Here is an 18,009-nt window from a genome sequence, read left to right as displayed (position 1 = left end):
CGACATTGGTGAGGCCTCATCTGGAGTATTGTGTCCAGTTTTGGGCCACACACTACAAGAAGGAGGTGAAAAATTGGAAAACGTCCAGCGGAGGGCAACAAAAATGATTAGGGGACTGGAACACGTGACTTATGAGGAGAGGCTGAGGGAACTGGGATTGTTTAGTCTGCAGAAGAGAAGAATGAGGGGGGATTTGATAGCTGCTTTCAACTACCTGAAAAGGGGTTCCAAAGAGGATGGATCTAGACTGTTCTCAGTGGTAGCAGATGACAGAACGAGGAGTAATGGTCTCAAGTTGCAGTGAGGGAGGTTTAGGTTGGATATTAGGAAAAACTTTTTCATGAGGAGGGTGGTGAAGCACTGGAATGCGTTACCTAGGGAGGTGGTGGAATCTCCTTCCTTAGAAGTTTTTAAGGTCAGGCTTACCAAAGCCCTGGTTGGGATGCTTTAGTTGGGGATTGGTCCTGCTTTGAGCAGGGGATTGAACTAGATGACATCCTGAGGTCCCTTCCAACCCTGATATTCTATGATTCTGTGATCCACAGCCCTTACGATGCTCACAGCCTCTGGTCCAACCTCTATGGTCAAGGAGTGTGTGTTTTTTCCATGTCAATTTCTATTCTTTTTTGAGAACAGGGGAACTCAAAGGAAAAAAGTTCTGGAGAGGCAATGCATTTGGGAATGCCAACTACGGGGGATATGTCTCCTTTCAAATAAATGCAACTTGCTATATACTAAAGTAGAATATAAAACTTTCCCAATTTGTGTTCTGGGGTAAAATTTTCAAAAGTACTGAAATGACTTAGGAGTCTAAGTCCCACTTACTTCCAGTTGGACTCAGGCTCCTAAGTCACTTGTGCACTTAAAAAAATTTTAGTCAAGGCCTTTATCTGCATAACTCCTCATAAAGTCAATGAGATTCACATGACTCCTTCTGCAGCCCCCAAATAGATATACTCATCCAATATTATATTATGAATTATTGTACAAGTATATATTTTTAGGTACATTTTTCAGCATGTTGCCATCTACCTCTCATAGACTAGGTGGAGGTATTCAGCTAAATTCCTAAGCACTGATTTGAAAAGTGAATGACAGTAATGGAGATGGATGAAGGCAAGTACTGTCTGAAATTAAGGTTTGTTGTCGAAAAATATACTATTCTGTTTTTCTAAACCATTTGAACAGTTTTATTTAATTTAAAACAACTGCTTTTTGTTGCTTGGGAAAGCTACCCAGTATCACTCAGAGATTTGTGATGACCCAGTACATAGAAGTGACTACATGTGATAAAGATAGCCTGAAACCAGGTTTTGTTGTGATTATTATCAGTTCTGCAATCTATACATAAACAAGATGCACAATGCTATTACTATTCTATATCCATGAGCAATCAAAGGTCTAATAGTTCTATATTTATCTGGTACCCATACAGTCTTGCTACAGCATCTTAGTATATCTGCTTGTGCACATTTTCAAGAGTTGTACTCTAACTTCCAAGCAATTTACACTTGCCTTTTGAGTGTCAGTGTATTTATAAAAAGACAAACAACAACAACAACAACATTGTGGCACTATCCTATTACAATTATTAAAATGAGCCAGAATTTGGGCTTTTGATGTTTTATGGCTTTGAACTATTTCATCTTTGAAATTTAGTTATAAAACAGACAAGTCTACCACAGAGAACACAGCATGTCCAAAGAGAATGATACCAAAAGGGATTTTGGAGGAAAAAATTAGGAAACATGTTAAAAAATTTCCTTTGCCTGTTAATATTTTACTAAAAATCTCTAGTCCAGTGAGAATGGATTTGTTTCCAAATTAAACACAAAAAATAGATATTAAAATACAAAGTCAATATAATCAATCATACCTTATTATGTGTCTGAGTTTGTCCAACCAGTATAAGAATATTTGATGAGATAATAGATAGGCAGAAATTAATTAGAATTATTGACCTCTCCGATCTGATGTACCTGTCCAAATAAATATAGAATAATAAGGTTCTAAAGCCATTGAAAATGAAAATATCATAACAGATAAGCAACCATAAATACCTGAATGCAATTCTTAGAAATCCTGGTGACATTTTAAAATGTTAGAGCTCTGTTACCAGAATTTCAAGAGAGAATTTTCTGTTAAACATTATTACTTGTTTGGTATCTCCTACTAATACAAAAAAATATGCCAGTTAGAAAAGATTTTGTTTTCATGATGTATTTTATAATTCCCTCAGAATGTCTCAAGACATTAAAGCTAGATTCTATCTAGCTTCCATTTTAAACTGTTTGTATTACTGATATGCCATCATATTGATTATGATGTGACTGCATAAATTCAGATCAATAGTAATATAATTTCTTCTGCTGTCTGCTTCTCTATGGGAATGTTCATAGAGGGGCAGATCCACAGCTGGCATAATTCGAAATAACTCCATTGGATATGGCCCACAATATGAATTAAGATGCAGTATAGTAGATGATAACATGGCAATGCATTCTTAAACACTTACATTATTAGGATAATTGTAGCACACATTAATCTTGAAGTTTAAACTACATTTACAAAATAATGTGTGTGAAGAAGTGATAATACAATAAGTCCTTCATCTTCATATGACCAAATAGCAAAGATAGCTGATCTTTGTACTGGTTGATACTAAATTATAGTAGTGAGTATCACATACTCTCTGTTGCCAACTTTTGTTACATTATTCATTTTACAAGTCTATTGGGAAAATGGTTGATAGGATAACAAAATACAACTGTATCATCTGGTTTCTTAAAAATGTAAATGTTCTCATTCTGCTACATTGCGTTTTGTATGCTGAAGCACACCAAAACAATGACTATTTCAAGAAACTGTATTATTGGTCTGGTTTTCAGAGGTGTTCTGCAACATCATTGACTTAAATCACTGGGAGCTGTGGGTGCCCAGATTTTATGAAAATTATTCAATTTATTTATAGCTTTTACTTTGGCAGTACAGCTCAGTTGATGCCACTGTCTCCAGTGGGCCAGAAAGTCATGGGTTTAAACCCCATGCCAGGCCTTACATGCATAACCACAGCTGACACTTTAGGGCACAGTAAAGATGGGTAGTTTGAGGTGCTGTGCTTTGGACAGAAAATAAATTATTGTCCTTTCTGCCCAGTTGTCTAGTTATAAGTTGAGGAGTCCATTACACTTTTCATAAAAAGAGTACAAGATACCCCAAAAATGTTCCTCCTATAAATAAAAAAAGTATAATGTCCAAGGCTGTGTGTGATTTGGCAGATGACTACAAAAAGGCTAGTGCATTTGCCTACACACTACTACTCTCTAACTCCTTATTAGTGATGGTCCTGAACCAGACCCCAACATCAAACACCCTTGAACTATGAAGAAGCTCAAATTTGAACATGGTATCAGAACAGTTTTTTGCTACTCAGTGTGTGGATAAATTTAGTGCTCAGGAAAGTTAGGGGCCCACAGCATCTGAGCCAGGCAAGTGATGTGCAAGCTTTTAGATACTTTACTAATGCACCTTATTTCTTCTGACCAGCAATGTTACCATTCCAAAGTTCTAGGCCTCTTTTGAGCAGACACTGCCAATCCAGACAAATTGCAGGGGTTTTCTGCTAACTAAATATATTTTCAAGGGTGACATAACCAAGCCCACAAGAACCAAGAATCACAAAAGTTAGTGCAGGAAAACCCTTTTTAGATCCACTGTCCATCTTTCTGCCAATGCAAGACTGTTGACTAAAGTGTACTCCTGAAAGCTTTGTTCACTCCAGCTTTAAATAACTCAAATGCTGGGACTTTCAAAGGTCATTCTACAGTTAAAAAGGCCTCACTTTTAGCACATACTTCCTGATATAAATCTAAATTGTCCTTTCTTCAGTTTCATCCAAACCCTGTTTTATGCCTCTCAGCTCACATTAAACAATTACTTTCCCAGCTTAGAGGGCCTTCTACTGGGAACCACCACTAATACATTCAGCCTCATACCGGGTCTCCAACAATGCCAGATACATCACAAGACACAGCAATAACCCCATAATGCACTCAGTCAATTCTGCAGTTGGGGAGTTGGGAATCACTTCCTGAAGCCATCTTATACTCAGTTTATTTCTTATTTATTTATTTAGCATTTGAATATTAGCCAAGCCAAGCAATAGTGTTCTTAGTGATCAAGTGGAGCTCTTGGAGTCCATGCTGCATTTGGTTAGTGGGCACTGCTTGACAATGTGTGTCATTGAGCTGCATTGCAGCTGCAGCTTGAGTTATCTTGAAGACCCCAGTGGAGCTGGTTGACTGCAGAGAGGCCTTGCCCAGTCGGGAATCGGTTAAGAATGGGCCACTGACAACGTGGCAGGTTGAAGCCAGGCAGGGGGAGCAGTAAGGTCTGTGACTAGGAACTGATTGGAGGTTGATATTGATGATGGTTGATAATCCTTATAATTTTTTATCCTGGCTGGAATACCCAGGTTTTCTATATTATACAAAAATGTCTAATCCTCTCTCTCTCTCTCATAGAGAGAAATGTAGCTATTTATTTTGGTACTTAAGCTATTTATTTCAGTAATAACGTATGGCAGCATATTCTATTGGTTAATGTTACATTTTCCATCCTTTTAAGCTTGTTGTCTTTTAATATCATTAAGTGCCATTTTGTTTTTGTATTATGGGAAAGGTTAAATAGCTGTTCCTAGTTTGCTGACTCTGTCTCTCATTATTTTATATCTTTCTCACTCTTCTTGTTCCGCACTAACTAATCATGCTATTTTAAATCCCACCTCCTACTGAATTTCTCCATACCTTTTGGTTGCATTTATGATCCTAGGGGTCCCTAAGGTGCAAAGCAAGTTCAGTATTAGACTGTGTCACAAAGTCCCAACCAAACATGTTTTTGAAGGCAGACTGCTTCATTCTGTGCTCGTCAATGAATGATGAGCTGAAGTGTGCATACTCAAGCATAGTAGTCTGAACATCTGTGAACCTGCAAAACCTGAAACTTGTGTGATTTTCATATGTAGATTTTATTACACAAATACCTCATGTTCAAACATAAATGGAGGAGAAGTAGGTCAGGAAATAGGCCATAAGCCTTGATTAAAATATAAGAATTCACCTCTGGAGGAATCCTGTAAAGTGTTTATTAACTGTCTGACTACTGCATTGAAAGGGCAATCTCATTAATACTGAAGAGGGGAGAGAAAGTATGGACTATAAAGTCATCAGTGGACCAAGACAGACAAGCAAATCAATTACACTAATCAGATTTATTCCAGATCAATTGCAACATGCACTGTATAGCTATTTTGTTTTAAAATGCCTACTGTTACGACATATAGAAGATAAGAACATACCTAATGGCATCCTGAACTACTCATTTAATTCCAAACAATTGTGCATTTCCATTCAACCATGTCATCAATTACATACCTCCATAGTGCTGCATAGACAACTGCTAGGGTGATCAAGGCCAAGCATGAGAGACCACTGCCTACTATTAGGGTTACTGAGGGGGCACCAGATGATTCCATGATCTGTAGGTTACAACAAACTACTGTGAGAGAAAACCATCTTCCAGGAATTAAAATGCCAGAAAAAAGCAATAAAAAGGAAAATGCTTAAAACAGCTACTGTATCATAGCCAGCCTTGGTAATATTAGGTATCAAGCAGACGTACTCCTTCTAACTTAATTCCCAATTTGATCCATTCCCATCTCTGAGATCTCTTTAATTACTGATGCCATCCAGAGAGGCCTTAGAGCCTTAAAATGATTTATTATGCCACTACATAATGTTTTGTAAAATAAAGCAAATGGTGATATTACAACTTAATAGGACACCACGGTACTAATTTAGGTGTAAAAGGCACGCTAGTTAAAATTAATTTAAATACTTATTTTCCTTGAAAGGTAGAAATATTTTGAAAATAATGTGCTAAACAAATAGTTTGTTTTATTGACAGCTATTAAACATCATCCAGTACTTTATCCAAGATCTGATTCATGTTCACTGCAGAATTACCAAACTTTAGGACTTTTAATAACTTTGTTTGAAGTGCAGTATTCTCACACACTTAGTTTTCTTGGGCCTCTGATCGTATAGAAGAAATGGCAATATAAGGGAACACAAAAATATTGTATGCTTCTTCTGAAGAACTTGGAAATCTAGAATGATTTAATCTGTGCTATTCTGAATTAATAACAGTAGAAAAATAAATACATGACCTTGAAAAATAAACTTGCTTTCTTGCTGTAAAACAATTAGTCTCAGACATCAGTATTATGCATTAGGGATATCTCTGTGTGTATTCTAAAATTAACATGATATTGGCTAATGCAAATTAAAAGACCTAAAAGTTTGACAAGATATTCTATATGGCTTACCGATATGCTGTTTAAAAGTCTTGAGTATGCATTGTAAATTACATTTCATCAAGATATCTTTCGTCAACCAAACAAGAGCTAAGACTAGTGTACTTTTAGGCCAGATTTTACACCGAAAGTCATGCTTTATTTCAACCACTTTGTTTCCAAACAGCTGAAGCTTACTGATAAAAACAGTCTCTGATCATATACTTCCAAAAAGAGGAAAACCAAATTATTGCCCTTTTGGGTTCAACTTCACAACGATTTGCTTTTTAGACTATTTTTACATGCAATAATACCTAGAGTGGTTGCTTCTACATTTTATGTCACTCCTTTCCATGCAAACTTTGTTATTTTTCTTTAAGATGCCAACAGACAACACAGAAAACCTGTACTGAACACATCCAATGCAGATCTGCAATGTGTTTAACTACCTTATCTAGGGTTTTCATTCTGCTAACAGCAATAAAACCTTCTACATTCCTCTTGAAAGATTAACACCCTTGAAAAAGGCTGTTAAGTTGATAATCGTTCAATATGAAAGTTTTCAACACATTTGCATTACAATTACAAGGCTTTCCTATAAAATACGGAGATGGAAGCCGTTCGAAATTGACTAGAATTTAGTTGTATCACAGAATTTGGAATTCATTTATCTGAGCTACTGTAGATAACAGGAGACTAACAACATTTTGCCAACCTGCAGTATTTAAACAATTCCTCGATGCAACGTCTGACATCTACCTAACAGAGAAGCTGGACAACAAATCTTCCTGCTTTTGCGTTAAACCTGGATTTTTGTCTTTGTTACTTACTATTTCTCTAGGTTGCTGAGCCAAAATGGCGAAGGTAGAGAGACGATCACATAAGCATTTCGTATGGGATGCATCGGTAAGCACAGTTTTACATCCCTGGGTGGACCAGGTTCCCAAAGAGTCGTTCCTGCAAAGGAGAGAGAGAGAGAAAGAAATCGGGATAATTATGCCTGACGGTCAATTCCATGAAGCGAATATGCAGTTTAATTGAGAGGAGAGTCTAGTGTAGTTCCCGGACAGAAGAGATCTACTTGTTGTTCAATAGGACTTAATTTAGATGCATCTCCAGCTGTACAGTAATGCGAAGGGAGAGGGGGGAAAGGCAGGGAGACGGCTTGGAGGCGTGCAATGCGCTGTCCAGCGTTCTTCCTGCTGAAACCTCGCCTCGCTCTGTAGAGCCCTCTGCTACCAGCAGCAGCCTTGTGCACGGCCGGCCAGCCACTTCCTAGCCTCATCAGATCACTGCAAACCCTGATCGGGGGTTGGGAGCGGGGGGAAGACAGGCTTGTTTCTTTTTCATACCAGCTCTGTCTGTCTCTCGCGCCTTGTTTTTTGGGGTGGTCGTTAGTGTTTTCTCTTTTGTGTGCGTGGTTAGTTTAAATGCAGATGGCTTTAAAATGTCTGTCTAGGTTACACTGGTTGCATTCGGAGATGCCGGATCTTCTGCTCCTCTGGCTATTTTTGTTAAGGGTTTTTTTTTTTTTTTTTAAATTTCAGGAAATTTCACCCTGGAAACGGCAGCATCAGATGCCTCCGACTATTGCCTTTCCCTCAGCTCCAGCAGAGGGACGGATTTCAGCACAGCAGCCCACAACATCGCCAAAGAGACACGAGTTCGCCCTCCAGACATCACTCAGCCCAACTCACCTTTCCCCATCTCCCTCCCCCCTTCCCTGTTGTTTGTTTTATTTGGGGGGCAACTGTACCGGGCTAACCCCAAGCCAAAGGGGTCATTTTAATGGGACTTTCCACCCTCTGCCATTAAAAAAAAAAAGACTAAACCAGCCTCCGATTCAATTAGACATTCAAAATGCTCAAATCCACCCCAGCAGAACAATAAAAATGGTATCGACCCACGTTTTCTTTGTGCGGAAAGAGAGAGAGAGGGGAAAAACCCATCTCCTCTGTCTGTGAAACACAGCACTGGGATCAGTTCTACAGGAGAAAGACTTCGGTTTCAACTAAATCAAGCCTGTTATCTTTACATAGGTCATATTTAGAGTATAACCATTGGATTTCTCCTCCCCTCCCCCCCCAAATGTCTAGGGATCAGATGGAGACACTGCTGCTGGTAACAGCATGTGTTGTCAATTCTTGTCAATTTCACTCTAGGTCACTAAATGACTTGAAATGAGAAAAAGAAACAGGAAGACATGGGGGGGGGGATAACTACGTTTAATTTTCATTCACCAGGATCACTCTTCTGTTCACCTCTTCTGCCTCTAATAACCCACATCCGTGTGATTTCTCCAAGCCAGGGCCCTCAGGAAGCGGAGATTTGTGATCCCTAATTCCCTTTCAGAGTACAATTCACACTATCCCACTTTGGTATCTTATGCCACTAGCTTTTTCAGTGCCCAAAGGCAACACTTGTATCATATTACCTTCAAATCAGTTTCACATAAAAAACAAACACAGACACAATGGGGGAATCTTAGATGACAGAAAATCACCAAATCTCCAACTACCTAAGCTTTCCTTTAGAAGCCTCTATTCACGCATTTACCCTTTCACAAAGCCAAACAACACTATACCAACATCCACTTTAAAAAATGTTCATACATTTTATTTAAACTATAATAAATTCTGAAGCATATCTTCTGGTTCACCTTACAATTTTATTTTATTAGTTTTCCTTTCTCTTATCTTATTGTGACACACAGTTAAGGCCAAATGAAGTATATTTATCTGAGCTGATTAAATATTTAAGACAAATGATAGCTTAAGAGAAATTGGCATGTTTTAAAACATAAGGACAGTATTATTCACTCTGAATTTAGTACACTCTGAATTTAGTACACTGAATTTAACTTGTGTTTTGCATGCACAATGCATCCATTTAACACTAAATCTTTCAAAATTGTGTCCAATGAATAGCCCTAGGTGAGTTATAATAATAATTAAAAAAAAAAAGAAAAGAAACAGACAGCTATATAGACCAATTGTATTTAAAACAAAACAGTCCTGATCCTGATCACAGTTAAACTGGTGTAAATCAGGACACTCCATTGATTCAGTGGGTCTGATTCTGCTTTCAGATACACTCACGTAAATCAGGAGATAAAGTCACAAAAGAGTTGAACCAGTGATTGCAAATGGCTACCAATAAAACCACTATGTGACACCACACCATCATGCATTCTATAAATGTCACATATTTCACAAAACAACTACACTAGAAATACTTCAAAGATTTAGGCTAGGATTTTTCAGAAGTTCTCAGTGCTGGCCTACCTGCTCCTCTTGAACTCAAGAGAAACGCCCACTGATGTCAATGGTAGCAAAGTTAGGCCAATACTGAGCACTTTCAAAAATACTACCCTTACCTTTTTTCTCCCTTTTGATGCAGGATTGTGAGATATTGAAATTTAAAACTATCACATGTTCAATATTGCCCTTCTTTCACCTCTTTATTTTGGGGGGAGAAATTCCACTTTTTGATGACAGTGAGACACATTTCTGTGGCAGGTTGATTATTTTGAAAATGATGGCTGTTTGAAGCTGTTTAGAATGCCAGTCTAAGTCCCTCAGAGTAGACAGAATATAATACACCAGAAACAATGTTATTTTTACTATTCAGTAACTTCCCTTGCAATATTATGTGATATACTTAAAAATATTCTGATTACTGCAAACAATGGGGCTAGTGGCTTAGATTTTGAAATGGGACTTTGTACAGTAAAATGTTATGTAGGAGCATTTTTGTATAGTAAGATTAATTCTCAGAGGCACAACTGCCAAAACTGATTGCAGACTGATGATTGGGCCACATTTGATGTGCTAGCAACCACATTTTGCTTACCTGTACTTTTCTAGGTATCATGACACAATATACACACTTATTATTGATATGTTTTGTTGAAATTAAGGGTACAAATGCCCTATTAACTGCAGTGCTATTTTCTCTACATAAAAAAATGATTAGTAAAATTGTGCAGTGGCAATACTGTCAAAACTGTCATGTAACAATGGACTTATCACATAACATACACCAACTACCATATTATTCTACTCTGAGTCCTAGCCAATAATACAAAATAGGATGGGTTTATTATGGGCCAGCTTATTTACTGTTGGTCCACACTGGTAAATGGAGAGACCAATGGAACTACCTGTCTGGGTAATTGATCACCAATGTGAACAAGGGGTTTACAACCCGTCCCTGTGTGTGATATTTTAGCAATGTGTTTGCTGGTGGATAGTTTTATTTTAAGGTAGGATGAGCAGCCCTTTATATTGTTACATACAAAAAGTCTATGTTAGTTAAATAATATGGTGCAAAGCTGAGTGCTCAGAAGTTAGGAAATGCCAAAACTAAGGTTGCTGAATTAACCTTAATTCAGCCCCCTTGTGCATATGTTTTATGATACCATTTTTAATTACACAAGCAGGGCTCCGCTCACTCCCCAATCCTCCCAACTCCCACACTGACTTAGGTACAGAGAAGCCACAGAAAGACTTAAGGAAGTATATACTTCCCCTTAAACCTCTGCATGTCCACACAGCATGCGGCATGAATTCGTGCACGTAATTCTTACTGTGATCAATCTTCTGAATATTAATAGTGTACTGCAACCAACTGGGTCATCACTATAGGTTTTGCTAGTTGTGAAAAAAGATTAGAGGGGAAACACTACATGCAACAATATTGCAGAGAAATATTTTTTCAAACCCCTGGAAATTCAGAAGTTTATTCTCATGTAATTTATAAAAACTACGTTATGGAAACATGAAAAGTGAGCTGTAGCTCATGAAAGCTTATGCTCAAATAAATTTGTTAGTCTCTAAGGTGCCACAAGTATTCCTTTTGTTTTTATGAAAATGAAAGTACACATATTGGACAAAAGCATCTAATACCACATACTGCCATCAACATGCTCACGGACCTTGTGGGAGGCCAAAAAAGTAGAAACCCCTGAGAATTTTGTTTCCTTGCTGATCTCTAAATTGAAAATGAATCCTATTTAAATATATTTTTTTTTTTTGCAAAACAAATGTGCTTCTGGGCTGGAAACCAAGTTTTAGTCCAGTGCGATTTGAAACAGATGAGATACTAAACCCTGAAAAATAGGATTTATAGGAGAAACACTACCATAATGAGCATGTGTTAGTTGTTATACTCACTGTGTAATAATTAATGACCACCCTTTTGCTCAAAATATGGTCCTAAGTAAAAGACAGCATCCTTGATCATCCCTTCCACTACCATGCACAAAGACAATCAGATTGGGTGCATCTAAGCTGGAACTGTGGAAAAGGGAAGTAATGACTCCATGGCATGATCCCACAGATGTACTTCTGAAGCTATAGCACAGAGCTGGAGCACAGCAGAAGAGAAAGAAATGAGGTGAGGAAGGATGACCACTTCTTCATATTTCTTGGGGTCTGGGAAACATAAGGTATTGCCGACCTCTTAATATTATCTTATTCTGACTACTTTTCTATTTTATGATCTATCCCCCAGGTCAGAGTATCAGCAGGGGGAAGTTAGTTTTTCTAGTGACCCATCCACTCTCAGTCTTTATTCACTACAAAAATTAATTTCCCTCTGCTGATACTCACACCTTCTTGTCAAGTGTTTCAAATGGGCCTCCTTGATTACATTGGCCTCATTAGCACTACAAAAGTGATTTTTCTTCCCTTGGAATTCACCCCTTCTTGTCAACTGTTGTGAATAGGCCACTTCCACCTTAGTTGAATTGGCTAGTTAGCACTGACCCCCTACTTGGTAAGGCAACTCCCATCTTTTCATGTGCTGTGTATTTATACCTGCTACTGTATTTTCCACTCCATGCATCTGATGAAGTGGGTTTTAGCCCACAAAAGCCTATGCCTAAATAAATGTGTTAGTCTCTAAGGTGCCACAAGGACTCCTTGTTGTTTTTGCTGAAACAGACTAGCACAGCTACCACTCTGAAACCTGACACAAATTTGGGGAACAGAAACATCAGAGCAGAAGACTAACTACTTTCTATGGCTTCATCTCTGACTAACCATCTAGATTTCCCTGTAGAAAGTTGATCTGGAGTTAATTCTATGCCTTCCTGCTACATGCATGCTGCCAAGGGGAGGAGGGCAATATGGGATGGCCTCGTCCTACTTGTGAGATCTAGGTTTTCCTTTCCCTTTGGTATCGCAGGATGAACAGAGGTGGAAGAGGCTGCACTTCTTTTCGACTCCATTCCTTCCCAAACCAGTCCCCACTGAGGGAATGATTGCGAAGAAATTAGCATTGATCAAAAAGGAGGAAAATATTTGTAAAAAATTGTCTTTGTTTTTGTGGAAAATTTTTTAAATTAAGTGTTTTTTTCACCAGCTATATTGTCAATTCCACAGACTAATTTCTTATCCTCTTTCCTGCTTCCTATTGTTTTCTCCACATGAGGAGAGGTTTTGTACTTGAGAGTATTGGTCATTATTCTCTGCTCTGATTGTTGCTTCTGTTACAAAACAGTTTTGCTATGTTTGTTGAGATTGAAAAGGAGAATATATAAAATACCTGATAATACTTAACATTGTGCTGAAGAATCAAGTTACAGAGAGATCACATTACTATTGTGTAAACAAGTACTCCCTGACTATGTTGATGCTGGGAGAGGAGGCTCTTTTGTGACTCTCTTTATAACAGATTTTGCCTGTTATTTCTAACCTATGTGGAAAACAATAAACGAGTCATGTAAAGGATCTTGCTATGTTAAAAGGATTTTGTTCTTATTTATATTTTCAGTGTTGAGTTTAGTAGTATTTCAGTTGTGATAGAAATAACACATTAATTAAATCAATGTTATAGGTTAGCATTACAAGATATTCAGTAGAAGGCAAAAATATGGGGGTAAAACATTAATAATACAGTGTTCATAGGAAAATAGGACATGGGACTGGAAGGAATCACCTGAATCACTGAGTCCAGTTTCCTACTATCACAGGTAACCACTTCATATAATTCCTTTCATAAGCATATCAAGTTCCATCTTAAAAATAGTTAAGTTGTTAGCCCCCAGTATTCCTTTTGGAAGACTGTTCCAGAACTTCATTCCTTTGATGTTTAGAAACCTTCTAATTTCTAGCCTATATTTATTCATGATTAGTTCTCATGAATGTATTCATGACCAGTTTATACACGTGTTCCTGTGTTCAGAGTTTTATGATCATTTTTATTAGCTTTACTCTTCACAAAATAGGCATAAGCTTTGGTAATCATTTGTTCAGATTATATAAATAATTTGTACAGATTTATTATGAGCTAGGAGAAACTTTGAAAACTGATATTTTCCCTGTGACCAACCTGAGCAATCTGTCAAATGTTACCATTATCTACAAGTATCCATAGCAATAAGGCACCTCGGTAAAGAGCATATTGCCAGGAACTTAAAAAGATGAGGTCAGAAGTTCTTCATGAAAATTAAAAATTGAGGGTTTGTCTAAGACTGCAGAATAGCAGTAGCTCAGTGATTCTCAAACTTTTGTACTGGTGACTCCTTTCACATAGCAAGCCTCTGAGTTCAACCTCCCTTATAAATTAAAAACATTTTAAAATATATTTAACACCATTATAAATGCTGGATGCAAAGTGGGGTCTGGGGTGGGGGCTGATAGTTCACGACCCCCCTTGTAATAACCTCACGACCCCCTGAGGGGTCCTGATCCCCAGTTTGAGAACCCCTGTAGTAGCTTTTCCTAATGTTTTCTTCCAAATGACAAGGAGAGGAGCCACAAAATCCTGTAACTGTTATATTATTATTAAACATTTTGAGGCCAGATATGAACAGCATGGAGGAGAATAAATGTGAATGGGATTGGAGTGGGTGCAGAGTGAAGGTCAGAATAGTTTTCCATTATTGTTAGGTGATGGTAGTTCCTTTATAGCCTGACTAAAACTCCCTTATTGAAGTCAATGGGAAGAATTTTGTTGACTTCAATGGGAGTTAGATCAAGACATATGTGAGCAATGTATGTTAGGGAGAACTCTGTAATGGAGTTCTGTCTGTTTTGAAGAGTGAAGAGATCATTATAACAGCATCAGCATCATTATTTGGTTTTAGAGTGAACACTTTGATGGCATTCACAGAGGTTGAAGCTCAGAGTCATTATTTCAGGTGGTCTGTAGACTCAGGAAGATGGCAATAGTTTGGTGACACTTGGTTCACAATGGGAAGACTATTTGCACAACCAAAAGGGCAAGAAACTTTCTTTTTGAAAATAAAAGCTTAGATACTGCTGAATCTGACTATGCCTCTTGGGCCATATGACTACATCAAGCAGGCTAATGTGTCTGACACCACTGGGCTTTATAATGCTAAATTGTATGCTATATATAAAGTGTATAAAATGTGTGAATTACGGTTGATAAGAAATACTAACATTTCACAGCCCTGATTTTTTCTGTTTATAATATCAAGTAAAACACTGCAGTGATATATCTTTTGTATATTTGGGGCCACTAGTGGATAATCAGCTGAACATGAACTTCCAGTGGCCTAAAGGGCTAATGCAGTGCTTGGATGCATAAACAGGGGAATCTTGAGTAGGTGTAGCAAAGTTATTTTACCTCTGTATTTGGCATTCATGTGACAGCTGCAAGAATACTGTGTCCTGTTCTGGTGTTTACAATTCAAGAAGGATGTTGAAAAATTGGAGAGGATTCAGAGAAGATCCATAAGAATGATTAAAGGATTAGAATACGTGCATTACAGTGATAGGCTTTAGGAGCTCAATCTATTCAGTTTAACAAAGAGAAGGTTAAGGGGTGACTTGATTATAGTCTATAAGTATCTACATGGGGAACAAATAGTTAATAATGAGCTCTTCAGTCCAGTAGAGTAAGGTGTAACATACTCCATACATTTTTATCAGTGAGGGTAATTAACCACTGGAACAACTTACCCAGGGTCATGGTAGATTCTCCATCAATGACAATTTTTTAAAATCAAGATTGGATGTTTTTCAGAAAGGTATGCTCTAGGAATTATTTTGGGGAACTTCCATGGCTGGTGTTATACAGGAGATCAGAGTAGGTGACCACAATAATTACTTCTGGCGTTGGAATCTATGAATATAACACTTTATAGTTTTTAAACAGGAGACAAAAAATCTCACTGACCACATGGCCAAGTAAATGTATATTTAGAGCAGATTCTCTCAAGTATGGTTAAACACCACTGTCTTTGTCTATACTAGACAATTGGTGATAACAGAAAATGTCTCAATTAACATATAATAGTTAACGTTGGCTAAATACATTTCATTTTCCTAATCTAGACAGAGTGTAAAGGTGCAGCTTATCCCTGCAGCTCTATAGCCGGCAAGCACCTCTGACCAGTATGTAGAGGGTGATGCTAATGCCCCACCTCCTTTTCTTCTTCTCCTGCCTCCTTTTTAGAGAGGTGTTTCTGAGGGAAGCAACTCAGTAGCAGTCCATTACCTCCTGGGGTGCAGGTATTTTGATTCTGGGCATCCCTTCTGTGAGCTTATAAAGAGGAGGGCTTGACTCCTCTTGACTCGCAAGTATGCAGCTGCATGAGGACTGGCAAACATTTAGCTCTAAATAATTAATAATAATAATTTCACTTATATTATATAGCACCTTTCATCAGAAGATCTCAAAGCACAGTAAACTTCACTTTGAAGATGAGGCTCAGGGCAGTTAAGCATCTTCCGCATGGTTCACATTGTGAGTGAGGGGCAAAATAAAGATGGGTAGCTAGGTTTCTTCTTGTTTATAACAATAGCATAACTATTTATACCCATTTTTCATATCCTATATGTGATTTCTGCAACTACAAATTATACAGCACCTGAAAATATTACGCACCTGACAAACATATATAGTAACATTATGCAGTTTGTGGCATGGAGTCAGCTTTTCTCACTGGAGTGAAAGGATTATCACAAGTTCGCTTTTTGTCTATGATAGGCCACTTAGATGTGGCCTGCTTCAGCTGAAAATTCAAAGCTTGATGTACCTTTCACTTCAGTGAGACATAATGCTACAAATAGAAACTGCTGCAACCTCTTCTTACCTCCCGTGAAAGTAATTTACATCCTTATGATACATGACGTTTTGAGAAGTGCAATAACATGAAGAATACAATTAATTTATGTTAGATTACTTAAATTATACTTGGATTTCTTAATACAGGAAGTCTATTATCCAGGATATAGTTCCCAGAACCTACATAATGAGAAGCATAATGCATTCATTGTCTGTGTACACAGAGTAACCCAGGGAGTGTCATAAATCCAATTCATGTCATTGTGCATTGTGTGGGCCTATTGACTTCTAAAGAGTTGCATCAATGTAACTCACATCAGAATCTGGCACTATATTTTGATCTCTGAGACAGCTCAATGATATCTAAAAAAATTTCACATAAACAGACATCTGTCTATTGACTATGCATCACAGGAAGCTTATGTGTATTTTTTTTTTCAAGGAGGCTAGGGATTGTATGAAGTACATGGAATGTTCTGCTGGTACATTATTTTCAGATGGGAGTTTGCAAATAACTGTTGTGCAGGTCACAAAACTTTCACTTTAAGTCCAATCATACCTCATTTTGGTGCTTGTGATCCTGGCACACCTGCAAGATTGCAAAGTCTGGAAGAGGAGGGAAAAAGAAGCAGAACAGCTCACTTGGCAGCAGACCAGGGAAGAGAGCAGATCTGCAACTTGCAGCTCCTGAGAAAAGAGCTGAGGAAAGGAAGGATCTCTCCCTACAAGAACTGAGGGAAGGGAGGACGTGCTTCAGCTACACCCTGAGAGCTTCCCTCCTTCCTTCCCTCCTTCCTTCCCTCCTTCCTTCCCTCCCAGACATAGACTCAATTTTTTGCGTTAATTCCCCTTGTTTTGTTTAGGACTACCCTGGCAGGGGAGAGACAGCCTGAGGATCAAGCCACAGGAGACGGCAGCCACTGCTGTCCCCAGAGAAAGGAAGCTACTAACGCCACACATGGTCACAAGGAAGTGCCAAGTGGTGACCTGACTTCCTGCCATAAATGGTGAACTTTGGACAATTGTGGGATGGTAAGAAGTGGCCCAGGGAAGGCAGCCTTAAGTAGTCCCTGGCTGTCAGACCTTTGATAGCCCTCACAGGGCTCTAGGCCAGAGCTGGCTGTATTTTAAAGAATCCTTATTGAGGCTGCAGGAACAACCATCCCAATGTGTAGAAAGAATAGTCAATATGACAGGCCGTGCAGGGCCGTCCTTAGCCATAGGCAGCATAGGCAGCTGCGTAGGGCACCAGTATGTCTGAGGCTCCACTCTGCTGGGAGCTGGGACAGACGGGAAGCAGTGGAGCATGTAAGAGCAGGGCTGGGTCCTAGACAGAGCCAAATGCTCTGCCTGCAGCACAGTCTGAGGGAGGGGATTGGCTGCTGGGGTCTCTGGGAAGGGGTGGGGGAAGGAACACACCTGTGAGTGTGACACTCTTCCCCGGTGTGAGGTGAGGCAGGCTGGGCGGTTCCGGCAGTATCCTTTGTCACCCCCCATAACGTCCATTCTTCTCTCCCCCATCGCGGAGCACCTCCTCTCCCCCGTCCCCTCCAGCAGGGCTGGGTTGGGTGAGGTGCTGGGGGTGGGGGGCGGGGGCTGGCTGCGTGCTGAGGAAG

The 18,009-nt window shown here is 38.8% G+C and overlaps 1 protein-coding gene across 5 annotated transcripts in view; it reads right to left on the bottom strand.

Moving 5' to 3' along the window:
• ADGRB3 (adhesion G protein-coupled receptor B3) overlaps nucleotides 1–18,009 on the bottom strand; it is a 620,721-nt gene that overhangs the window by 117,183 nt on the left and 485,529 nt on the right. For all 5 annotated transcript variants that reach the window (XM_084625079.1, XM_084625076.1, XM_084625077.1 and 2 more), the window contains 3 exons: nucleotides 7,183–7,309; nucleotides 5,433–5,536; nucleotides 1,877–1,979 (listed from right to left, as the gene is read on the bottom strand). In XM_084625079.1, coding sequence (XP_084481205.1) covers nucleotides 1,877–1,979; nucleotides 5,433–5,536; nucleotides 7,183–7,309 — 334 coding nt within the window. The remainder of the gene's footprint in view (nucleotides 1–1,876; nucleotides 1,980–5,432; nucleotides 5,537–7,182; nucleotides 7,310–18,009) is intronic.

Source organism: Lepidochelys olivacea, assembly GCF_965140295.1.
Source record: "Lepidochelys olivacea isolate rLepOli2 genome assembly, chromosome: 3".
NCBI classification, from domain to species: domain Eukaryota; kingdom Metazoa; phylum Chordata; order Testudines; family Cheloniidae; genus Lepidochelys; species Lepidochelys olivacea.
The sequence above is the reverse complement of the archived record's forward strand: the minus strand, read 5'-3'. Positions and strand labels throughout refer to the sequence as shown.